The sequence below is a fragment of the Megalobrama amblycephala genome, linkage group LG16, assembly GCF_018812025.1.
Source record: "Megalobrama amblycephala isolate DHTTF-2021 linkage group LG16, ASM1881202v1, whole genome shotgun sequence".
NCBI classification, from domain to species: Eukaryota; Metazoa; Chordata; class Actinopteri; order Cypriniformes; family Xenocyprididae; genus Megalobrama; species Megalobrama amblycephala.
Window position 1 is genome coordinate 41,340,320 of NC_063059.1, and position 27,852 is coordinate 41,368,171.

At 36.3% G+C, this 27,852-nt stretch overlaps 1 protein-coding gene across 1 annotated transcript in view; it reads right to left on the reverse strand.

The window, feature by feature from the left end:
* The window catches only part of igsf11 (immunoglobulin superfamily member 11), a 126,877-nt gene that overhangs the window by 98,821 nt on the left and 204 nt on the right, over positions 1-27,852 (reverse strand). Inside the window, exon 1 of the mRNA XM_048161122.1 lies at positions 27,432-27,852. This exon is cut by the window's right edge and continues 204 nt beyond it. Coding sequence (XP_048017079.1) covers positions 27,432-27,492 — 61 coding nt within the window. The 5' untranslated portion in view covers positions 27,493-27,852. The remainder of the gene's footprint in view (positions 1-27,431) is intronic.

Sequence of the window (27,852 nt, forward strand, 5' to 3'; positions counted from 1 at the left end):
AAATATTAAATTAAATTAAAATAAAATTATACAAGACAAATATTACATTTAAATATAATAAAATTATACATTATGAAATAAAAAAATAAAATTAAACAAAATAATACAAGACAAACAAAACATAATAAATAAAATAAACGTATAGAAGACAAATAAATAGAATTAAACAAGATAATACAAAACAAATTAAGGTAAATAAATAAATTTTAAAAAATTTACAAGACAAATATTAAATTAAAATAAAACAAATAAATACAATTATACAAGACAAATAAATATTAAAATAATTAAAAAATAAGCAAAATTATACAAGACAAATAAATAAAATAAAATTAAACAAAATAAAATGAAAAAAATTATACAAGACAAATAAATATTAAAATAAAATAAAATAATACAAGACAAATAAAGCAAAAATAAAATATAATATATAAAATAATGTAAAATAAATAAAAAATAAAATATACAAGACAAATATTAAATTAAATTAAAATAAAATAAATAAATAAAATTATACAAGACAAATAAAATTTAAAATAAAAGAAAAAAGAAAAATTATACAAGACAAATAAATAAAATTAAATTAAACAAAATAATACAAGACAAATAAAAAATAATAAATAAAATAAAAAAAATTATATAAAAAAAATAAATAAAATAAACAAAATAATACAAGAAAAATATAACAAAAATAAGATATATAACATAAAATAAAGTAAAATAAATAAAAAATAAATAAAATTATACAAGATATAAAATAACATAAAAATAAAATAAAATCTCACTTTATTGTCCTTTTATCTTAGCAGCGTTCAGTGTGTCTGTAGTTTTGGGCCGATCAGCTTTAGTCTGAAAAGCACAAATCAAAGGCTGCTGAAGTGTCGCATCCATCAGTCGCGTGGCTGTGTCCGAGCAAACACTGGACTTTCAATCACGAAGAACGACCACGCTGTCTGACATCTTTAACCATCCGCTGTACGAGACCGAGACTCAACCCATCGATTTCTCTGTGCTGAATGTCATGAGGTGATAAATGGACACGAAATGATACACAAACAGACACATTTCACCAACCAACAACCACGAGACTCTAATGCAACACTTTCATCCGCTCCGTCACGTACTTCAGCTGAAATAAAGCAGCTTTTTCATAAGTATATAAGTACTATTCATTTCTTAATGTGTAAAACTTTTAAATTATGAACAAATCACTGAGTGCGCCTTTAATCAAGTATTCCCCTATGAATATTGATTTTTTAATCTCACGAGACTTAACCTAGATTATCCCACAAAGATCATTAATCATTCAACGCACCTTTCAAGAACTCTCATGCAAGCTTAATTTAGACATACGTTAACTATATGCACATTAATTTCAGTGACAGCCAGCAGAAGAGAGCGCATGAGAGAAACCGTCGTTCAGATGAACTCGTTCGGATTCAGGTGATGTCACATGTTTCTCCAGAGAATACAGCTGTGTTTCATCGCTTCTGTCATCAAAAAGCATCATGAGTCCACAGCAAACTCAGCACTTCCTCTGACCGCTCCTGAAAACACACGCGTGCCGCTGTACGGATGAATAATACAGCAGGGTTTCTGCTGCGGGATGAACTGATGCCGGAGGGGTCAGAGGTCGGCGAACGCACGGAGGTAGGTTTTTACATGTGTAATCCGTGTGCTGTTTTGAAGTCTTGCGTGGATTACTGGATATGCGCCACATGTTGCTCTTAAGGATTATGGAGTCACTGGAAGCATTTATTCACACAGAGAGGAACAATCCTTCTCAGAGAGAACTTCTGTATTATTCATTAACACTGTGTGTTTCTGCTGGATCCTGTTCGATCCGGACACAAACTCATTCAGCATCAGCGCTGGACTAAACACACTTCCATCCATCCATCCGTCCATCCATCCGTCCATCCGTCCATCCATCCATCCATCCATCCGTCCATCCATCCGTCCATCCGTCCATCCATCCATCCGTCCGTCCATCCATCCATCCATCCATCCATCCATCCATCCATCCATCCATCCAACAATCTATCCGTCCATCCATCCATCCATCCATCCATCCGTCCATCCATCCATCCATCCATCCAACAATCCATCCGTCCATCCATCCATCCATCCATCCAACAATCTATCCGTCCATCCGTCCATCCATCCATCCAACAATCTATCCGTCCATCCATCCATCCATCCATCCTTCCAACAATCTATCCATCCATCATCCATCCATCCATCCGTCCGTCCATCCATCCATCCATCCATCCATCCATCCTTCCAACAATCTATCCATCCATCCATCCATCCATCCAACAATCTATCCGTCCATCCATCCATCCAACAATCTATCCGTCCATCCATCCATCCATCCTTCCAACAATCTATCCATCCATCCATCCATCCATCCATCCATCCATCCTTCCAACAATCTATCCATCCATCCATCCATCCATCCTTCCAACAATCCATCCATCCATCCATCCATCCATCCATCCATCCATCAATCCATCCAACAATCTATCCGTCCATCCGTCCATCCATCCATCCAACAATCTATCCGTCCATCCATCCATCCATCCATCCTTCCAACAATCTATCCATCCATCCATCCATCCATCCATCCATCCATCCTTCCAACAATCTATCCATCCATCCATCCATCCATCCTTCCAACAATCCATCCATCCATCCATCCATCCATCAATCCATCCAACAATCTATCCGTCCATCCGTCCATCCATCCATCCAACAATCTATCCGTCCATCCATCCATCCATCCATCCTTCCAACAATCTATCCATCCATCCATCCTTCCAACAATCTATCCATCCATCATCCATCCATCCATCCGTCCGTCCATCCATCCATCCATCCATCCATCCTTCCAACAATCTATCCATCCATCCATCCATCCATCCAACAATCTATCCGTCCATCCATCCATCCAACAATCTATCCGTCCATCCATCCATCCTTCCAACAATCTATCCATCCATCCATCCATCCATCCATCCATCCTTCCAACAATCTATCCATCCATCCATCCATCCATCCTTCCAACAATCCATCCATCCATCCATCCATCCTTCCAACAATCTATCCATCCATCCATCCATCCATCCATCCGTCCATCCATCCTTCCAACAATCTATCCGTCCATCCATCCATCCATCCTTCCAACAATCTATCCATCCATCATCCATCCATCCATCCATCCTTCCAACAATCTATCCATCCATCCATCCGTCCATCCATCCATCCTTCCAACAATCTATCCGTCCATCCATCCATCCATCCATCCATCCTTCCAACAATCTATCCATCCATCATCCATCCATCCATCCATCCGTCCATCCATCCTTCCAACAATCTATCCATCCATCATCCATCCATCCATCCTTCCAACAATCTATCCATCCATCATCCATCCATCCATCCTTCCAACAATCTATCCATCCATCATCCATCCATCCATCCATCCTTCCAACAATCTATCCATCCATCCATCCTTCCAACAATCTATCTATCCATCATCCATCCATCCATCCTTCCAACAATCTATCCATCCATCCATCCATCCATCCATCCATCCATCCTTCCAACAATCTATCCGTCCATCCATCCATCCATCCATCCATCCATCCATCCATCCAACAATCTATCCATCCATCATCCATCCAACAATCTATCCATCCATCATCCATCCAACAATCTATCCGTCCATCCATCCGTCCGTCCATCCATCCATCCATCCAACAATCTATCCGTCCATCCATCCATCCAACAATCTATCCGTCCATCCGTCTAACAATATATCCTTCCGTCCGCCTATCATCCATCCATCCGTCCGTCCATCCGTCTAACAATCTATATGTCCATGCGCCTATCCACCCATCAATCCATCATCATCTGTCAGTCTATCCATCTATCATCCATCCATCCATCCATCCATCCTTGTTTATCTATCTATCCATCCATCCATAAATCCATCCATCCATCCGTCAATCTATCGTTCTACCTATCTGTTCCTCTGTCCATCCATCCATCCATCCCTCCCTCCGTCTGTCAATCTATCTGTCCATCTGTCTGTCTATCCATACATCCATCCATCCGTCTGTCAATTTATATATCTATCTGCCTGTCCATTCATCCATCCATCCGTCAATCTATCCATCCGTCCATTCCTCTGTCTGTCAATCAATCAATCAATCAATCCGTCTGTCCATCCATCCCTCTGTCTGTCAATCTATCTATCTGTCCATCCATCTGTCTGTCCGCCCATCCCTCCGTCTGTCAATCTATCTATCTATCTGTCCATCAGTCCATCCATCCGTTTGTCAATCTATCTATCCATCCGTCCATCCATCCATCTGTCAGTCTATATCTGTCCATCCCTCCATCCATCCATTCATCTTTTTCAATCTATCCATCCATCCGTCCATCCATCCCTCCGTCCGTCAATTTATCTGTTTGTCTGTCCATCCATCCATCCATCAATCTCTCATTCTACCTATCTGTCCATCCATACATCCATCCGTCTGTCATTATCTGTCTGTCCATCAATCTATCCATCCGTCCATCCCTCTATCTGTCAATCTTTCCATCCATCCATCCAACAGTCCATCTATCCATCCATTTTTCAATCAATCAATCAATCAATCAATCAATCAATCAATCAATCAATCAATCAATTATTCAGTCAGTCCATCCATCCATCCATCCATCTATCTATCTGTCCATCCATCTGTCTGTCAGTCTATCTATCTGTCCATCCCTTAGTCCATCCATCCATTCATCTGTTTTCAATCTATCTATTCATCTGTCCATCCATCCATCCTTCCCTCCTTCTGTCAATTTATTTGTTCGTCCATCCATCCATCCATCCATCCCTTCCCTCAAACCTGTATACTGCACAGCCTGAACAACAAACAGCTAAATTTAGGATGCAGATACGAAGCTGACATGCTCTCTCTCTCTCTCTCTCTGTGACACATGGGGGTTTTTGACACTTTAGTGTAAATCAGCTTGTGGCACCTCATCAATTACACCTTTTAATTGGTCCCCATGAAATCCGTCTGTCTGCGGTCCCGTCTCACTGATGGGCTGTAAATCAATACAGTGACAGTCAAACATCATCAGCTTCATGTCCTCGGTCGGAACGATCTCCTGCAGGATCAGAGCGAACAACAGCTTCATGACCATTGATGTTTGTCATTGAACCTCGTCCCTCTGTGTAATCACGTATCTGATACAGTATTCGTGTCACTGATTGAAATCAGCCCTCCTGGCAGCTCTCGAGCCGGTCAATATTGTGAATTTGAGCACTTCAGAAATCGCTGGCTGTGTATATTGTGTCTGATGTAAGTATTTTGCGAAGAGACTGGCAGTGTTATCTTGTAAGCATCTGTGCTTCTGTTCTCAACAATGCCAGTATGAATCTCCATCTGTGAACAAAACATATTTCAGGCCTATAGACCCTGTGTGATGGCTTATCAATAAAAACACAAGATTTCAAACTTTACATAGTAATATTTAATCTCTCAATTGGTTCTCCCAGATAGCAATGAGAGCAAACGTAGGGCCCTATGATTTCCGTAATGCGGAATTGCGGAATCCAGTCATAAAAATGGAATGTACTGTATAACGGAATGTCATGGAATTTGTCAAATAAAAAGTAGGTCAGAACACTTAAATAAAATCATGATATGGACTAGTTTCTGTGAATATTAAACTGCAAAAAGAATATTTAAATATGAATCCTGCATGTTCTGTGTGAATGAATGGCGCAGACGCGCGGTTTCATTTCCCACACACACTGAAATACGAGTGACGCTTGCGGTGTTTTCAGCCTCTGCTGTCTCACTACATGAGCACATGAACACATGAACTTCATCTCCAGAGCCGCTCTGAGAGTCACTTCATGAGCATTTTACTGTTTCATTTGAGAAAAACTATCTTCATATCATAAACACAGAAACTCAACGGTCTTCACTACAACCCGACAAAATAAAACTTCGGTTTAACTTGAAGAAATTGTGACAGAAATATATTACTGTTGTATAGTAGAATTTAGCTACGTCATACTTACACTAATTATTTTTTTAAGGAATAATCACAATTTTTTTATACATTTTGTTGTTTTCGATAAATTCAATTAATTAGACATGCGTTTTGATTATTAAAATTTAATTAAACCAGAAAAAAGGAAACCAGAAAACACAGATTTTGATAAAAATTTAAATGGAATTTGAGAAAAAAAAAGTATTTCATAGGACCCTAAAAAATTAAATTTTTGTTAAACTTTTAATAAATTGTTGTTGGAAAAAAATGGAATCCAGAAAAATCTAAATGGAAAAAACAATGAAATCTGGAAAAAAAAATAAAACGGAATTTGGGAAAAAATAAAATGGATGTCATAGGGCCCTACAAAACTGAATGTCTCCTTTTTCTCAGATTTTTCTCTACAGAAAAAAACTCACAAGTAATGTCACATGTTCACTAGATTTTCAGAAGAAAATGTATCAAACTGTGCTCTAAAGTCTGCTATCAAACCTTTATACAATCACAAAAAATTAAAAGATAATTAAAATTCAATCAATTTGCTGATACTTGAAGTTGAAGGAAGTTTGGGAAGTCTCCCAAGATATGAAAGAACAACCTCTGAGCAATAAAAAATGTTCCTCTGAGCACTGCATGATCACTAAACAAACCCAATTTAAAAGCACATGACAAACGGACCCTAAAGGCAGCGGTCAGCGCGTCATGAAGACTTTTAGCGCAGTAGTGCCTCTCGGAGGCCCCTCCCGCATGAGGGCCTCTCGAACAGGGAGCCTGTTGTTTGAGGGAAACTCTTCTGCAGTGATGAATTCACATGCTAATAAACTGGAACAAAGCACACAAGCCGTGTCTGGCTCCAGAGCCTTCGCCAGGACAACCATCGCCACAGAGACGGCCCTCAATTGCCACGGAAACAGCTCTAGAACAGAATGCCTGGCATGGTTGAGGGTACGAGGAGAAAGCCGCAGTATTTACAGCGGGCGGTTTCAGGACAGCTCTCACCAACGCTTGATAACATCCACTTGAGGATGGTAAAAACAACCCGTTACTGCGGTGAAATCACTGTAAAGCACAAATTACTCCTTCAATAAACCATTTTAAAAGTCAAAACATAAAAAACACGAGACAATATGCCTTTTAAATACATTGAGCTTGAAGAAAACAACCTCTGTTCACATGATGCAGGATTTTTCACCACAATGACATCAGCTGATGCTCGGCTAATGGTGGCACACCTGAGTCCAAATCAACGATGTGAGAAAAACGTCCTGCGTCAAATAGGGACTAAGCAGGAAACAAGATGAGCTGAATGACATCACTTCCTGTTTCATTCTCAGCCCTTATGCACACTTTCTGGTGTTGAGTTTTTAATGCAACACGATTTAATGTGATCACTTTAACATTTAATGCAGCAGTTGATAAATATTAAATGAAAATGAACTTAATTCAGATAAAATATGAATATTCTAAGAAAACGCAAACTAAATAAAGTGAAATTATGAATAATGAATAAACTGAACTGGGAAAAAAAAAGATTAAACTAGCCAAAACTGGGGAAAAAAGTTTTAGTTGGGATTTTAGCAGGCCTCTAATGTGCGTCTGTGGAACTTTTCACTGTTTAATGTTACAGCAGGTGTGTTTATTCAAGTGTGCTATTCTTTTAAACTTAAAATAAGAAAGTATACTTTCAGTCTACTCTTTATGTACTTGTCAGAAATATGCTTAAAATTGCACTTAAGTGTACTTGACTTATACTGACAGAAAAGTGTACGTTTATTTGGCGTATAGCGTATACTTGTACTCAATCCTTTGATCGAGATATATTTAAGAGTATAATGAAGTTTTCTAAGTATACTTGGTTTGTAATTGTTTACTCTTTTGATTGAGTAGCCTATTAAACATTTTTTTTTACATAGTTTTACATGCTGTCTTATTTACATTGTTTGAAAATACTGATTTATAAAGAAAACATAAAAGTATACTTGCAGTATTAAACTACTAAACTAGTAGTTTACTGAGAGTATACCTCAAAGTGTACTTTCATAAACTAAAAAATGTGCTACAAGCAAACTACTAGTTAAATACTAGTATACTTATAAGTTTACAACTGTTAGACACAAGTATACATTTATACACTAAAAAGTAGGCCAATTTAGTCATTAGTAGTATTGAAAAAGTACACTTACAAGTATACTAGCACATTTATATTACTATACTTACTACATAGAGTATACTTAAAAATATACTTGAACTTTACTGAAGTATACTTATTTTTCTGTAAGAGCAGATGAAAATGGTGTTTGCCCTTACAAAAAAGGAAGTATACTTTCAGTTTACTTTTTATGTACTTCTCAGAAATATACTTAAAATTACATTTAAGTATACTAGACTTATACTGACAGAAAAATATAAGTATATTTGGCCGGTACTCAATTTTTTAATTAATTAAAAGTACAATGAAGTACTCTAAGTATACTTGGTTTGTGTTTTAATTGAGTATAGCCTATTCAATACTTTTTTCACATAGTTTTACATACTTACTACATAAGTTTTATAAACGTACATTGTTTGATAATATAAATTTCTAAAGAAAACTTACAAGTATATTTGCAGTATAAAACTACTAAACAAGTAGTTTACTGAGAGTATACCTCAAAGTGCACTTTTTCATAAACTAAAAAATGTGCTACAAGTATTAAAATAGTAAACTACTAGTATACTTATAAGTTCACTTGTATAGTTGCAGTGCAAATGCAAAACAGTTGTAAACTAGTCAAAATTTACTACTGTTACACACAAGTATACATTTATACAGTTAAAAGTGGGCCAGTTTAGTCCCAAGTAGTATTGAAGTAGTACACTTACAAGTATACTAACACACTGATATTACTATACTTACAACATAGAGTATACTTAAAAAATATACTTGAACTTTACTGAAGTATACTTAATAAAATGAACTTGAAGTATACTTATTTTTCTGTGAGAGCAGATGAAAATGGTGTTTGCCCTTACAAAAAAAAGTTTATTCAAGTGCACTATACTTCTTTTGAGCTAAGATAAGAAAGTATACTTTCAGTCTACTTTTTATGTACTTCTCAGAAATATACTTAAAATTAGACTTAAGTATATTAGACTTATACTGACAGAAAAATGTAAGTAAATTTGGCCTGTACTCAATCTTTTAATCAGTTACAAGTACAATTACGTATTCTAAGTATACTTGGCTTTTTGATTGAGTATAGCTTATTAAATACTTTTTTCACATAGTTTTACATACTTACTACATACGTTTTACTACATACGTTTAAACGTACATTGTTTGAAAATATAAATTTCTAAAGAAAACTTACAAATATTTTTGCAGTATAAAACTACTAAACAAGTAGTTTACTGAGAGTATACCTCAAAGTGTACTTTCATAAAAAAATTGATATTACTATACTTACTACATAGAGTATACTTAAAAATATACTTGAACTTTACTGAAGTATACTTAATAAAATGAACTTGAATATTCTTATTTTTCTGTAAGAGCAGATGAAAATGGTGTTTGCCCTTACAAAAAAAAAATGTTTATTCAAGTGCGCTATTAGTATACTTCTTTTGAGCTAAAATAAGACTTTCAGTCTACTTTTTATGTACTTCTCAGAAATATACTTAAAATTACACTTAAGTATACTAGACTTATACTGACAGAAAAATCTAAGTATATTTGGCCTATACTTAATTTTTTTATTAATTAAAATTACAATTAAGTATTCTAAGTATACTTGGCTTGTGTTTTAATTGAGTAAAGCTTATTAAATACTTTTTTCACATAGTTTTACATACTTACTACGTAAGTTTTACTACATAAGTTTTATAAATGTACATTGTTTGAAAATATTGACAAGTATATTTGCAGTATAAAACTACTAAACTAGTAGTTTACTGAGAGTATACCTCAAAGTGTACTTTCATAAACAAAAAATGTGCTACAAGTATTTAACTAGTAAACTATCAGTATACTTATAAGTTCACTTGTAGTACAGATGCAGAACAAACAAAAAACAGTTGTAAACTAGTTGTCCACTCAAAGTTTACTACTGTTACACTTAAAAGTATACTTTTATATGCTAAGAAGTGGGCCAATTTAGTTCCAAGTAGTATTGAAATAGTACACTTACAAGTATTCTACTAGTACATTGATATTAGTATACTTACTACATAAAGTATACTTAAAAATATACTTGAACTTTACTTGAGTATACTAAAAAGTAAAGTAAAGTAAGAGCTCATCTCACCTAAACAACAAACAATTTGAGATTTATGCCTGGAGTGCAAACAATGTTTGGACCTAAAAAACAACATTATCTCAACAGATAATCTTCATCTGCTTTCACAAGATCGAATCCACTTCTGCACGTCCATATCAGGTGCAACGCTGAGATTTAATATTAGCTTATCTCCAGTCTTTCTCTGTACACTACACACACAGACTATCAAAGAACTCAGCCTTATGCTAATATGTAATTAATTCCTGCAGCAGTATTTAAATCAGGATTAATTATAATTGAGCTCATTTTCATCGAGTGAGGCCGTGTAATCATTTGAAGGGGAGTCAGGCTTTTATCACACTTTTCTCCGAGTCGTATTTAGAATCCATAATATCAGGTTTCACGCTCCGGTCATGTAATGTCTTGAAGTCAGAGCTCAGGGAACGGCTGGTTTTCAATGGCGTTGTACTTAATTGTTTAAGAGACTCGCTCATTAATAGACTAATACATGCATGAATCAGTCACTCTGTGTCTCAGAGACACATTTACATACGCGTTTGTTCTTAGCAAGTGTACAAATCACATCTAAAAGAACTTGAGAAAGCGGGGGGAAAACTGTTGAGTCAAGGGAGCCGTGAAATAGAGGAAATATCTAGCTATTCCTAGACAGATGTGAGCTGGGAATAGAGCGAGTCCAAAAATACATTAATCACTGTCCGTTTTTACCGTAGAGAGAAACACGCATGCTGAGGTTCAGGAGACGACTCTGGACGAGTTCTTGACAGCAAGAATCGCAATAAAAGTCCAAAGAATCACAGGAGAACCAATGAAATGCACAGAAAAATCAGTGCGATGTCGCCTCCTCGGAGATCTGATATACTTCATGCTGATGAATTGGGTTTGTCTGCAGAAAATTAGAACAGTTTGTCACTGATGTTTATAGTCTGATGACCGACGAGAAAACAACAGCATTAATTATGTATGAAGGAGAGTCTGAGGAATATAGATGAAGATAAAGATCATTAACAGCATCATACAGCTTTAGTGTGAATGCAGTGGTGATGGATGAACGATAAAAAATAATTAAGAAATTAATTAGAAATCAGTTGAAACGGTTGAATCTTGCGTCCCGACACCCATTGTAGTTTACAAATCCCCACAACACCTTATGTCAAGCAGATCGTGGTAAAATCGGGCAAAAATCATATAGTCTGAACTGGGCATTAGGCGAGATGACTGACGAGACCATGGCAGAGGATTCGTTGCGCAACAGAGCCTAAGTGTCTGATAAATGTCTTATCTTGTAGAAAGCAAACTCAGCACCACCGCTCCCTATTCACAGAGTACGTGCGATCGCAAATTCGAAAGCGAAAGTAAAACGCGAGCTCCCTGATGCTTGCAAATTAAGCTACACACAACCTGTCTCCCAATATCAAACCTATCTCAGACTAGGCTGTGTAGTTGTAACCACCTGTTAGCTCTGGTCTCTGTTTTGGTCTCTATTTGCACTTTGAATATTGACAGAGTAGTTTGATTATGGTTGTACTTATTGTTTGCACTTAATTAGATAAAGAAAAAACATTTTTATTTTTGTTATTTATACTGTTTTTATTTTTACACTCTAAAAAATGCTGGGTTAAAATCAACCCAAATTGGGTTGAAAATGGACAAACCCAGTGACTGGGTTGTTTTAACCCAACTATTGTTTGTCTGCAGAAAATTAGAACAGTTTGTCACTGATGTTTATAGTCTGATGACCGACGAGAAAACAACAGCATTAATTATGTATGAAGGAGAGTCTGAGGAATATAGATGAAGATAAAGATCATTAACAGCATCATACAGCTTTAGTGTGAATGCAGTGGTGATGGATGAACGATAAAAAATAATTAAGAAATTAATTAGAAATCAGTTGAAACGGTTGAATCTTGCGTCCCGACACCCATTGTAGTTTACAAATCCCCACAACACCTTATGTCAAGCAGATCGTGGTAAAATCGGGCAAAAATCATATAGTCTGAACTGGGCATTAGGCGAGATGACTGACGAGACCATGGCAGAGGATTCGTTGCGCAACAGAGCCTAAGTGTCTGATAAATGTCTTATCTTGTAGAAAGCAAACTCAGCACCACTGCTCCCTATTCACAGAGTACGTGCGATCGCAAATTCGAAAGCGAAAGTAAAACGCGAGCTCCCTGATGCTTGCAAATTAAGCTACACACAACCTGTCTCCCAATATCAAACCTATCTCAGACTAGGCTGTGTAGTTGTAACCACCTGTTAGCTCTGGTCTCTGTTTTGGTCTCTATTTGCACTTTGAATATTGACAGAGTAGTTTGATTATGGTTGTACTTATTGTTTGCACTTAATTAGATAAAGAAAAAACATTTTTATTTTTGTTATTTATACTGTTTTTATTTTTACACTCTAAAAAATGCTGGGTTAAAATCAACCCAAATTGGGTTGAAAATGGACAAACCCAGTGACTGGGTTGTTTTAACCCAACTATTGTTTAAAAATTCCTATATGGCTGTCTTAAACCCAAAATATGTTGGAAATTAAAAATCAGACACAAAATTACTAGAGGCAACAATAATAATCAACCAGTGAACTTTAATTAATAAGCAATTTTATATTGTTGAATTGTTATTCATTAATCTTATTAATAAATGTTAATTTCCAACATGCTTTGGGTTTATTTTAAGCAAGCAATATAGCAGGGCTCGACAATAAGGACCGCCCGATGACCCGGGGCCAGTGTGAACGACGCTCAGGACAGTTGACAGAACAGTCATTTGCCCGATCGGGCCAGTGCTGTATGGTGTGCGTTATATATCGTCAATGATATCGTAACTGTTGATTTATCGAGTACGTCCCTCACTTTTCAAAAACCAAACAAAAACACACCCATTGAGTGCACGCATACACTACGTTACATAGTCTAGTAGGTTAAACTAGTGCGCATGCTTATTTAGAGTGCACGATTTCACTGCGTGATTTAGTCTATTAAAATGTATTTATAATGCCCCCAGAATTCAAGATAACTGGCAAAAATGCCCCTGTATGTCTTTTATATGTATATAATTTAATACAGTTAACCAATATTACACAAAGAGTGCTGTTTTTCTCCAAATATCAGCATGATTACAAATGTGAAATTGATTTTATACAACGTACAGTTTAATAAACAAGCAGTTTATATTAATTGACATTGACATTTTAGACACCAAATCGCTTGTTTCACTCTATTTCACCAATGAAAATAGTTCCAAAGTCCACAGCATTGTTTTGCGTCTCTGAGCAACACTTCCTGAATGAATCAGCCGTTGTAATGAATCGGTTGAATCTCAATGACTCGCTCATTAACAGTGATTCCCCTACTGGCAGGTTTAATTTCACTTTTAAAATATCTTTTCATTTTATAAATAATTTCAAATAACAGTATTTAATGTTCTATATTTTCAGCATTTCAAAACATTATTTATGCATCTGTAACTGCTCTTGACTGATTAACTTTAATAAAGTTTCATCTAGTTATATACTTATACATTAGTTTACAATTTCTGTACCTTTAAGCCTACATAAAAAACCTGAAAAGCACCATTTATTTCATTTATGTTTATTCTGTTTGTTGTAATTTGATTATTTGTTCCTATTTTATTACTGTTTATTTGTCTAACAATATTTCAAATTTAAGTGAGTTAATCTAGTAGCTTTTGGTGTCATAATCTTATTTATTAAGGTTACATGTATCAAAAACATTAAACAATAACTAGGCTTATTTTATAGGCCCATTTTCTTTTCTTTTACTTTATTAATTTTTTTATTGTGGGGCCAGTGAAAATTTTGGCAGGGCAAGTACAAATTTGAACCAATGGCCCAACCGGGCCAGCAGAAAAAATCCTTAGTGTTGAGCCCTGTACAGTCATATTTAAACAATAGTTGAGTTAAATAAAACTACCCAGCAGGTTGGGTCAAACATTTAACCCAACCACTGGGTTCAAACAACCCAGTTGCTGGGTGTGTCCATTTTCAATGGTTTGTTTTTAACCCAGCATTTTTTAGAGTGTAGTCATTAGTACATAGATGTAGTGATTGGTTTACTGTATATAGAAATAAAAGTCGAATGAAGAATGACAATAGGAAGATAAAGACGGACGAAAGCGCTAGATCAATGTGAGTGCTGTCTGACTGATATATATCAAATCCAGAAATGATCTATAATCTATAAAATCACTGCGCACTAATCTGCTCAGCTGAGCCTGTTTTAGCGGAAGATTTGGCCCGAATACACAGAGGAGCATTTCACTGTTTGACAAACTATTATCCTTATCTTACACACACACACACACACACACACACACACACACGTGTCCACTAAAGCCTCTCCAATAGCCTGAATCTACTTAAAAAAGCCTTTCTGTACAGGATCACACTAATGGGTCACAGAGATCAGTGGCACTAATATCTGTTCTGTGTGTGTGTCATTAGTCCTTTCATTATCTCCTTAATGATCTTGGCTCGTACGGGTCAATTTTGGTTCAATTGTGGAGCTGGAATGTCAACGTGACAAAGAGGTGTTGTGAATTTCATTTCAAACGACCCTCGCGAGGTGCTCTGCGTTAATGCGTGCGATTCAGAGGCAGAAACAGGAGAGAATTATCTGGTAAAACGGTTGGTTTGAGATGCGCCCTGTCCTACAGATGGGTTCCTGAGCATACATGAAGACAAATGACCTACAACTGAAACACACACACACACACACACACACACACATTATTTCAGCCTTTTACTGTGCTTTCACTGTGTTTAGAGCTCTGTTTGCAATAAACATGTCTAATAGTTTATATTCTGGATGAAAACATTATTTTTTCAGTTTAAATGAGTCATATGATGTAAAAACTGAAAGAAAATATAGATGCAATTTACTAAACAACAGTTAGTTAATGATGTTTTTTTTTACTTTTCTGCAAGTTACATTGTTACTTCATTAATTGGTGACAAGTGAGTCTTTTTGAGTGATTCATTGATTCGTGTGTTTAAATTATTCATTCAAAAATGCTAATTCATTAAGTAATGAAATAAGCCACTGGGTGTGTTTGACTTGAAGCGTTTCAAGTCGAACACACCTATTGTCTTTATGAGTGAATCACTGAATCGCTCAAATGCTTCTTTCTAACACACTTGAAGCGTTTCAAGTCATAACAAGTGAGTCAATGAATCATTCATTCGACCGATTCATTCAAACACACTAATTTATTCAGGAATGAAAAAAGTGACTTTCATTTTGAGTGATTTAATGAATCATTCATTCTAACAATTTGTTCAAACACACAGATAGATTCAGGAACAAAACAAGTGACTTTCATTTTGAGTGATTTAATGAATCATTCATTCTAACAATTTGTTCAAACACGCTGATTCAGGAACGAAACAAGTGACTATCCCTGCATCCCAATGTGCATACTATCCACCCTATCCGCCCTAAATAGTATTGAATATTACTAGTGTCACATACTATTTAGGATGGATAGTATGCACTTTGAGACGCAGGCTATATGAGTGAGTCATTAAATCCTTCATTCAACTGATTTAAATTGACTGTGTCCAAATTATGTAATTTCAGAAATGTACATATATTATTAATCATAATCAAGTACAAATAATTAATCAGGAGTCATTGAATCATTCATTCATCCAATTCGTTCAAACATACCAATTAATTCAGGAACAAAAGAAGTGACTATCATTACGAGTGAGTCAGTGAATCAACTGATTCTTTTAAACATCATTCAACTGATTTGTTTATATCATTCATTCTAACAATTTGTTCAAACACACTGATTGATTCAGGAAAAAAAACAAGTGATTATCATTATGAGTGAGTCATTAAATCATTCACTTGACTGATTTGTTCAAACAGACCGAATGGTTCAGGAACGAAACAATCATGAGTGCGTCAGTGAATCATTCATTCAACCGTTTCATTCAAACAAACTAATTAATTCAGGAACAAATCAAGTGACTATCATTACGAGTGAGTCAGTGAATCATTCATTCAAACAATTTGTTTAAACACATTGATTCATTCAGGAACTAAATAAGTCACAATTATAATGAGTGAGTCAATGAATCACTTAAACAATTCATTCTAACACACTGATTAATTCATGAACACAACAACTGACTGCCAGTACGAGTGAGTCAGTGAATCATTCATTCAACCGATTCACACATTTATAAGGAAAACAAAACTTCAGTCAGTTTAATTACTGCCTGTTTTTTGTGCAAGAAATCTTAATTAATACTATCGTTAACTGGACTTGGATTATGGCTCTTCACTTGGGGAACGACACATGCAGTCATACTGGTGGCCATAAGTAAAATCACTCCAGCTTTTCTTTCTCTTCTGAGCTACAATTAATTTCAGATATTCTATCAAGCAGACATAAAGCCTCAGCTGCAATCTCAAAATGTCTTCAGTAAGAAATGAGCCATCCGGTTCCCGCAGCCCCTCCATCCGTTCTTCCTGTGACAGAATGAACAGATTGAAGAGGGAGCGACAGATCTGACAGGACAGATGATCATCTGCTGTTCAAGATTTCCATATGGTGGAGAGAAATGAGAGGTATGAATCTGTCTCTGCATAAATCAAGAGGTTATTCCGATAGAAAACTCTGACCTGCAGTGGTGGCAGATGTTCAGAGATGTTCTGACTCCACCTGAACACACAAACAGGTGGATACAGTAGATTTGTCTCAAGGGTGTGTTTAGAAGCACACTAGAAGAATACTAGCGCAGTGGAGCAGAAAAATGAGTTCTGTGTGAACGGACCCTTAAAGTGCTTCTACAGTAAAAGTGCAACCTCAAGACTTTCCTCTGGTGAACGTGACTCCAAAAGAACATTCTTCTCCAGAGCCACAACCTTACAAATGAACAGACACGCGTCCACCTGCACTAACGATCTATTTAAATCAGTAACGGCTATTGATTCAACTGTAACACAGTGTTCATGTTAACTGCCCACAGCAAGTGCGCTCTGTGGTCAGATATTGATTTCCCGTGATTGAAAGAGAAGGTGCAAGACAAGATGGGCAGAAAATGACTCTGTTCTTTGCTCAAGCGTCACCATACATCTGCTGTTATTTTAAAGCTCACAGAAACACAGACAGCAGACACGTGTTTCAATCATGACCTCTCGTGAAAGTGATTCATGTAACTAGTGGACTGGTGGACTGAATATTTATTTAAGAAGCCACACTCTTAGAAGAAAAGGTTCTATATAGAACTTTAAAGGGTTCCGTCATGAGCTTTATATTTAGGATCTTTTAAGGGTTCCTTCATGGGATCATTTTATGGATTTACTTTTAATTATTTTATTCATTTTTAATTTTAATTGGATTTTATTAATGAAACAGCTTGTAAACATACTTTATCACTAGAAAAAAAATATAAACTCAATTGCATGTTATAAAGTCAGAATTGCGAGTTATAAAGTCAGAATTATAAAGTCAGAATTGTGTGATATAAAGTCAGAATTATAAAGTCAGAATTGCCTGATATAAAGTCAGAATTATAAAGTCAGAATTGCGTGATATAAAGTCTGAATTATAAAGTCAGAATTGTGAGTTATAAAGTCAAAATTATAAAGTCAGACTTGTGATATAAAGTCAGAATTATAAAGTCAGAATTGCGTGATATAAAGTCAGAATTATAAAGTCAGATTTGCAAGTTATAAAGTCAGAATTATAAAGTCAGAATTGTGTTATATAAAGTCAGAATTATAAAATCAGAATTGTGTGATATAAAGTCAAAATTATAAAGTCAGAATTGTGTGATATAAAGTCAGAATTGTGTGATATAAAGTCAGAATTGCATGATATAAAGTCAGAATTGTGTGATATAAAGTCAGAATTGCATGATATAAAGTCAGAATTGTGTGATATAAAGTCAGAATTATAAAGTCAGAATTGCCTGATATAAAGTCAGAATTATAAAGTCAGAATTGTGTGATATAAAGTCAGAATTATATATAGTCAGAATTGTGTGATATAAAGTCAGAATTGCGAGTTATAAAGTCAGAATTGCATGATATAAAGTCAGAATTGCATGTTATAAAGTCAGAATTGCGCGATATAAAGTCAGAATTGCATGATATAAAGTCAGAATTGCATGTTATAAAGTCAGAATTGCATGATATAAAGTCAGAATTACATGTTATAAAGTCAGAATTGCGCGATATAAAGTCAGAATTGCATGATATAAAGTCAGAATTGCATGATATAAAGTCAGAATTGTGTGATATAAAGTCAGAATTGTGAGTTACAAAGTCAGAATTGTGCGATATAAAGTCAGAATTGTGTGATATAAAGTCAGAATTGTGAGATATAAAGTCAGAATTGTGAGTTACAAAGTCAGAATTGCATGTTATAAAGTCAGAATTGCATGATATAAAGTCAGAATTACATGTTATAAAGTCAGAATTGCGCGATATAAAGTCAGAATTGCATGATATAAAGTCAGAATTGCATGATATAAAGTCAGAATTGTGAGATATAAAGTCAGAATTGTGAGTTACAAAGTCAGAATTGTGCGATATAAAGTCAGAATTGTGTGATATAAAGTCAGAATTGTGAGTTACAAAGTCAGAATTGCGCGATATAAAGTCAGAATTGTGTGATATAAAGTCAGAATTGTGAGTTACAAAGTCAGAATTGCATGTTATAAAGTCAGAATTGCGTGATATAAAGTCAGAATTGCGTGATATAAAGTCAGAATTGCATGTTATAAAGTCAGAATTGCGCGATATAAAGTCAGAATTGCATGATATAAAGTCAGAATTGCATGTTATAAAGTCAGAATTGCGCGATATAAAGTCAGAATTGCATGATATAAAGTCAGAATTGCATGTTATAAAGTCAGAATTGCACGATATAAAGTCAGAATTGCATGTTATAAAGTCAGAATTGCACAATATAAAGTCAGAATTGCATGATATAAAGTCAGAATTGCATGATATAAAGTCAGAATTGTGAGATATAAAGTCAGAATTGTGAGTTACAAAGTCAGAATTGCGATTTATAAACAATTCTGAGAAAAAACTTTGTCTTTTTTCCCCTCACAATTGGACGTTAGAACATGAAATTGCGAGTTTCTCAGAATTCGGACTTTTTAATTCACAATTGCGAGAAAAAAGTCGCAATTAACTTTTTTTTTTTTTTTTTTCATGGCGGAAACAAGCTTCCTAAACTGTAAATTGACCATAAACTACAATTTAAACAACTTTACAATTCAGTTTTTACAAAAACAAAGTTTTGTAAAATGAAAAACTTCACATTCAAGCCTAGTAAATTATTATATAATTGGTCTGAACAAAAATGGCAGATGTTCTATCTTAAAATGCACAAATCACATGAATAGCTATATTTCAATGTCAGAACAGTGAATTTCACAGAAAGTCCAGGAGGTTGCATGCATGTACAAATCCCTAACACTGTGGGGATTTTTGCATGGGAAAAATCACTCGTATTTTGTTCAGAATATGTAAAAATCTAGTTGACTTTTATGCTAAGGTGAGTTTTGTCTCACTGCAAATCATCTAAAAAAAATAAATATCTTTTGCTCCTGCAGAGAAGCAATATCCAATAAAACAAAAACACAGGATAAAATTGGACATTAATGACAGTTGCAAACGAGAAAATGAGAAGCTGAGAGAATGAGACAGAGGACCTTTGTTCTGAATTACTGGACTGTGGTGCTGCCAGTATTACAGCACAGACACTATTAGACAACACACACACACACACCTCTGACCTATTGATTTATATCAGCCTCTGCAATCACACCCACACAATCACTAGTGACACCCCCTCTACAAACAATATCTGGAGTGTGTGTTTTCTGTAAGGAAGAATTGTTTTATTTGAAAGATCTGCGTTTGCAGCACTTGCTTAAATCAAATCTAAAATGGAATTAAATGCAATGTTAATAGATCTTAAAACTGTATTTGTTTTCAAACATTTTTCCCAATCTGTTCACCAGTCTTCCATTGTTCATACAAACAGATAACTGGGTCCCAAAATTGCATCTATGTCAGGCCGCTCAAACGAACAGATCAATGTTTAATTTCACCACTGACTTCCACTTCTGGGAGATTCAACCTACAAAGAATTATTATTTGTCTCTGCATATTAAACTGGGATGTAAGACATCATTCTGAAAAATTGCACTGTCACGTTGTCAATGTTTCAATGTTTAAATAAAGCTTCCATCGTCGAACATTCTTAATCCTCTGGAATTACAGAAATTCCATAAGCTGAGTGATGTCACAGACAGATGTCTCAAAAAAACTCAACAACGTCTTGGATATTTGTCTCTCGAGAACAAACACTGCTTCACTATTGTCAGATTTACACTCTTAAAAATAAAAGGATCCAAATAAAGGTTTTTTTGCAGTGATGCCATAAAAGAACCATTTTTGGTTCCTCAAAGAACCTTTCAGTGATCAGCTCTTAAAAGAGTGTAAAGAACATTTTAATAATTTCCTCTATAATGAACCTTCTGTGGAATGGAATGTTTCCATAGATGTTAAAGGTTCTTAACTGAACCATCAATAGGTGGCGTGTGTGTGTGGGTGAGTCCTAAAGCAATGTAATGGGGAGGGTTGGGTAAAAACCTGGCAACCTACCCCGGAAAAAAACATTGCCAAGGAAATTCATGGACAGTCTCTCGCATATGGAGAGAGGAATAAAATCCATAGAATATGGCCATAGAATCACCCAGAGTCGGATATGACTGAAAAATGGTAATAGATAGATAAATGGTTCCATGAAGAACCTTTAAGATTCATGGAAAAAATGGTTCTCTTAAGAATCAATCACTGAAAGGGGAACCAAAAATGGTTATTTTATCGCATCCCCCTTTTGGGACCCTTATTTTTAAAGGATTAGTTCACTTCAGAATTCAAATTTCCTGATAATTTACTCACCCCCATGTCATCCAAGATGTTCATTCTTCAGTCTTAATCTTTGCACGTTCACTTTGTAGACATTGTATTGATACTTACGCCTACATCACGCGTGACCTTTCCAACGTGATGATGTAATGCGTGGCACATCAAAGAGCAGTGCAAGATGAGCATTTGTGGTTAAAAAGTATATAATTTTTATTTTTTTTAGAAAATGGCCGATGGTTTCTCTAGATTAGACTCTTATTCCTCGTCTGGGATCATGTAGAGCTCTTTGAAGCTGCACTGAAACTGACATTTGGACCTTCAACCCGTTGAACCCCAGTGAAGTCCACTATATGGAGAAAAATCCTGGAATGTTTTCATCAAAAAACATAATTTCTTTTAAACCAAAGAAAGAAAGACATGAACATCTTGGATGACATGGGGGTGAATAAATTATCAAGAAATTTTAATTCTGAAGTGAACTAATCCTTTAAGAGCACAAGAGCGCTTTCCCCAAGACAGGCTAAACTTTGACTTGAAATAGATTTGAATCTCTGTCGACTCTAACATTTTAGTCTAAAACCAGGTAGTACAGTATACCTGGAGGACCAGCTCTTGAAGATATGAAGTACAAAGGAAGAAGAAGAGAATATCTGCTGCTTTGAACAGAGGGTGAGTCTCTGATCGGCCCAGTTCCTGAAAGAACAGTCTTCTCTAAAAGACACGATTCAAAAGAAGTGTTTTAGGGTGGATATCATCTCCAGAGAGAGCTACTCCACTTAGAGAGAGTTCATTTACAGCCGTTTCATAGTGAAACTCAAGTACCATTATAAATATGAATCATTGTGTTATAAACACAGATAGTTCTGTCCTGTTTCTTTTGCTATCCACGATCTTTTTTGGGTCACGACCCACCAGTTGGGAAGCAGTGATCTAGCCAGAGGTGTTTTAGCTGGAATCTAGGGAGATGTGTTGTGGTTAGACCTCTAGCCTGCTGCTGACCTCACGTCTCTTGAAGGTGACTCTCCATCTCGCTCAAAAATCTCATATCATTTATTCATTCCTCATCCCCAAACTCAAGGATGGCAGGCGTCCTATCCCGTCTCTCTCTCTCTCAGGCACTTTGCTAGCAGTCCCAATGGTCGTTTAATTTTTGAGCGGATATTTTTAGCTGAAGATAATCGAGGTGGAAACTTCCATCTGTCCTCTGCATATTCCAGCTGCTCCGCTTTTCAGCGGGAAAAAAGAAAATCAAAGGAAAAAGCATTCATCATCACCATCATCATCTTCATTTTGACCCTCACGTTGTGGAAAAAGTGGAAGGGGCAAATTCACAAAATGATTTTTTTTTTTTTTTATTAAATCTGGCCTTTGTACCTTTTTTGCTGAAAAAGCGACTAAAGAAAGAAACTTTAGGATTATATTGATAAGATCATATTTAAATAGTTCCTAATCAAGAGATGCTCTAACCAGCGTTAACTAAAAAAAAAAAAAATCATTAATAAAGCTTAAATAAAATAAAATACCATTTTAGAAGAAACTTGAAGAATTTAAATAAAATTTAAGTTTAACTGAAAAAAAATAATAAGTTGAAATACTAAAATTACCAAAACTAAAAAAAAAATTACAAAAAAAAATTAAATCTAAAAAAAAAAAAAAAAAAAAAATCAAAACTAATAAAAATTATAAAAGAACCTAACAAAATTAATGTAAACTAAACTTAAAATGAAAACTAAAAATATAAAAATTAAAAGCTAATTTAAAATATTAATAAATACGGAACCCCACACATGACATGCAAGAAAAAAAAGTAAAGTGTGCGCGCAATTTACTATTTCGTTCCCTCGGTTTGCTAAACTGTGCGCTCGATTTACTATTTCGTTCCCTCGGTTTGCTAAATAGTGCGCGCGATTTACTATTTCGTTCCCTCGGTTTGCTAAATAGTGCGCTCGATTTACTATTTCGTTCCCTCGGTTTGCTAAACTGTGCGCTCGATTTACTATTTCGTTCCCTCGGTTTGCTAAACTGTGCGCTCGATTTACTATTTCGTTCCCTCGATTTGCTAAATAGTGTGCACGATTTACGATTTCGTTCCCTCAATTTGCTAAATAAAGAGCGCGATTTACTATTTTGTTCCCTCGATTTGCTAAACCGTGCACTCGATTTACTATTTCGTTCTCTCGATTTGCTAAACCGTGCGCTCGATTTACTATTTTGTTCCCTCGATTTGCTAAATAATGCACGCGATTTACTATTTCGTTCCCTCGATTTGCTAAACAGTGCGCGCGATTTACTATTTTGTTCCCTCGATTTGCTAAATAATGCACGCGATTTACTATTTCGTTCCCTCGATTTGCTAAACAGTGCGCGCGATTTACTATTTCGTTCCCTCGATTTGCTAAATTGTGCGCTCGATTTACTTTATCATTCACCTCGATTTGCTAAATCATGCGATTTACTATTTCGTTCCCTCGATTTGCTAAATTGTGCGCTTGATTTACTTTATCATTCACCTCGATTTGCTAAATCATGCGATTTACTATTTCGTTCCCTCGATTTATAAATCCTGCACATGATTTAGCCTACAATTTTTTCCTGCATGTCATGTGTGTGGCTCCATAACTGACTGACCAATGAACTTTTCCAGTAACTAGTTTTGATTAATATTAACTTTAGGTTTCTTAAAAATAATTTTATAATAATTTTATAACACTCAGAAAGATCAGATGAAAAACCAGATTATATTCTCCATAGAAATTTCCAACATATTTTATTACTTTCACAGTCCTGGAAATCAAAATTAAATATATTAAATAAAATATATTATATTATTAAAAAAAAAACAACAAAAAAAAACAAGATATTAAACTTTTAATAAAGCAAATTTATTTTGGCAAAAATTTCAACCTAATTTTGACCGAACCAACTTTCTTCCTATCCTTGAGAAAACGACCTGCAAACTTTCTATAAGAAATCCATTTTATATGTTAATTCAGTTTGGTTTGATTTCTAAGTGAAGCTGCATTCAGCGCAGGGTCAAAAAGTGCAGCAGTGCTTTGGATGAACTTTAATTGGCAGAATTGATCTGTTCGCTGGTGTGGCTCCTGAACCCTGAGGCAGAGCGATACAATGATTAGAACTCAAGCAGAGAGAAACCTCCATCTCTCTCTCTCTCCTTCAAAACACTGTACCAAATCATTCATTTCAGCTCCGACTTCTGACGACTCGGTCAGTGGCAGTACATAACTCTGTCTCTATCAATCTATCTACTTTTCTTTATAAAGTTCAGAGTAGCATGCCCATTTTTCCCCCACATCATGCCCTCAAGGTACCTTCATGCTGCCTGGCCATTTCCTAATGGCAGAAGATGCAAAATTAATGACCAAAGATCCGGTGATCATGTGCAGGGACGTGTCTCTAAACTGACAGTGACAGCGGCACAGGAAATGCAGCGAACTCCGCTCGGGAAGACCGAATCTGAAGACGGCACGCATGCACACAGGCCTCTGTGGGACAAAAACACAGCGTTTCGTCTAATCCCGACCCATTGACCGGGCTCTCATGAGACTTTAAAACTGCATTTAAAGTGAATCTGACTCAGTGAGCTGCTCCTGAACAGAACTAAACACCTGGAAGTGCTCTGTAAATGGATCCTGCACCAGAGATGACAAGATTACGTATTTGTTCAGTGGAGTCCCTACAAGGATGAACCAGCAAATGCTATCACAAACATGCATGTATTAATGAGACATGTCTGAATAGACGTACACATCCAGGGCTGTTATCTCATCGGCTTAACAGCAACATGCTTTACAGAGAGAGGGAGAGAGAGGGAAACTATGTTATGTGGAGGTTGAATTAGGTCAATGCCAAAGTATACAGTACAGAAGAAATTAGAGACTTACAAATCATCGCTTAGTCAATACTAGATCAATACTGTCAACGCAACACTGTGAAAAGTTTATATTTATCATCACTCGCTCTTAAAGGATTAGTTCAATTCAGAACAAAAATTTCATGATAATTTAATCACCCCCATGTCATCCAAGATGTTCATGTCCTTCTTTCTTCGGTTTAAAAGAAATTATGTTTTTTGATGAAAACATTCCAGGATTTTTCTCCATATAGTGGACTTCACTGGGGTTCAACGGGTTGAAGGTCCAAATGTCAGTTTCAGTGCAGCTTCAAAGAGCTCTACATGATCCCAGACGAGGAATAAGAGTCTAATCTAGAGAAACCATCGGCCATTTTCTTAAAAAAATAAAAAATTATATACTTTTTAACCACAAATGCTCATCTTGCACTGCTCTGCAATACACCACGCATTACGTCAGGGCTCATCAACTGCCAGCCCGCTGGCCAAATCTGGCCCGCCAATCATCTTCATCCGGCCTGTGGCACCCCAATCTCCCTCCTCCTCTTTTCCTGGCGGTGTGGCTAAATTTGGTTAGATTCGTGGCCGCAGTGGCACATGCAGCTGTACGGCTATATACGCGCTGTTCGTACCATGCACGCTCCATCAACTTACGTGAGAAACGTTTTCCATGCAAATATTTCAGCAGTTAGTATGCGTGTCCCATATTTCTGTCGACTTTCTTTTCCGTGAATTGGCCAAACGCGCTTGCATGACGACCTGAAACGATTTGGATTCGTTCCGTCACTGAATCATGAGTAGATGTTTGGGATCATGTAGAGCTCTTTGAAGCTGCACTGAAACTGACATTTGGACCTTCAATCCGTTGAACCCCAGTGAAGTCCACTATATGGAAAAAATTCCTGGAATGTTTTCATCAAAAACCTTAATTTCTTTTAAACCGAAGAAAGAAAGACATGAACATCTTGGATGACATGAGGGTGAGTAAATTATCAGGAAATTTTCATTCTTGCTGCTCCCGGCCCCCTTTCCAGAAGAGGGCGGAGCTTTAACAGCTCAACAACAACAAAGCTGGAGAATCTCACGCAGACAAAGTGAGGATTGTCAGTAACGGTGTTCAGCCTTACATTGTTCAAACCGGAGTCGACACTGATGGAGAGACTCAGGAAGAAGTTACAACTTTTAGGACGTTTCTGAATGGTCAGTGGATAAATTTATGTAGTTGCTGTGGAGTTGATTCAACTCATCCACTAGCATGTGCCGTCATGTTCATCTTTTGTGTTGAATTGACCCTCGTTTGTGAAGCAGTCCGGCGTAAAATGACGGCATGTCAACAACACTCTACTACAACAACTCTTCCTCTTCTCTAAAGCAGCCCAACGTGGCCCCACCCCCTTTGTTGTGTGTTCTCGGGGGCGGGGTTTATGTAAATTTCCGGGGTTGTGATGTCACTAACCCAGGAAGAAGCTTGTTGTAGTCCTGAAACAGTGATTTCTGTAAAAGAAAATATCTCCCTTTGCATTGAACTTTGAGTATCGTAAATTTGCAGATGTTGTTTATGCTCAAACAGCAACATTACACACTAACTAAAGTTAAAAAAGTGAAAAAAAAGTGAAATCATAATCAAGGGCCCCACAGGTGCATCCCACATGACAGTGGACGGATATGACTGCATTTGACACGATTACCTGTGTGCATGTCATGTGGGCTAACAAGATATCACAGAGGAAGGTACAATGAAAGTGTGTGTGTGTGTGTGTGTGTGTGTTGTGCGTGCATCTGACAGTCAGAGAGCGTCACGTGGAGCAGTGCTCTTCATAATCTGGTTGGATTACGGCTCTCAGACCTGCGCCGTCTGGCCCGTCCGTGAGTCCTCGGCCCCATGTATCCGCTTCCTATCCATGATGATCCACTCACAATTTCACAGCATCAAGCTTTGTGTTGTTCAGATCAACAGCTGCACTTTGCGTACCAGAAATATGCAAGAAATCAAACCCCAGAGAGTGTAAAACACTGAAAACACGTCATATTTGTGAGGATTATGGGAAATTTGAAAGCATAAAGAGGACACATCTTCTCATTACAGTGGTCAAACTTTCTCCAACATCTCCAAATGTTGAACCTTGTTTACATTCCTTGTAAATATAGGACTTTGTGACGTCACGCGCGCGCACACATCAGCAACTTGTAGACAAAACAATTAGTGGCACTAAATAATAAAATAAAAAGTGTATGAATTTTATAGTTTGTTTAAAAAACAAATAATAGAAATATTAAAACTTACCATTCACACAAAAGAACACCAGCCAAGCAATCCATAGATCAGAATTATGAAATTTCAGCATTTTTTGTCTGAGGGAAAGTCGTCGTGTGATGAAGTTCAAAGTCAATCAGATTTTCTCCACAGTTTGGTGGCGGGAAAGTAATTGTCCATTAAAACCGAATAATTCATGAATGAAGTCTAAATCATGTTTAAAATATTTCAGCGATGACATGGAAAGCTTAAAAAAAATACATAATAGTACAATGAAAGCGGCGTCGCGTAAAATTCCCTCAGTGAGACGCGTCGCGTCGGGATCCGCGTGAATGCGTCCGGTTCTGTCGGTACCTCAGGGTCCGGTTCTGTTCTTCAACACAACACAGAGGTGTGTTCACATACCGTTCACGGTGAACCAGAAAAATGTGCACCGGATCCTTGAGAGAGC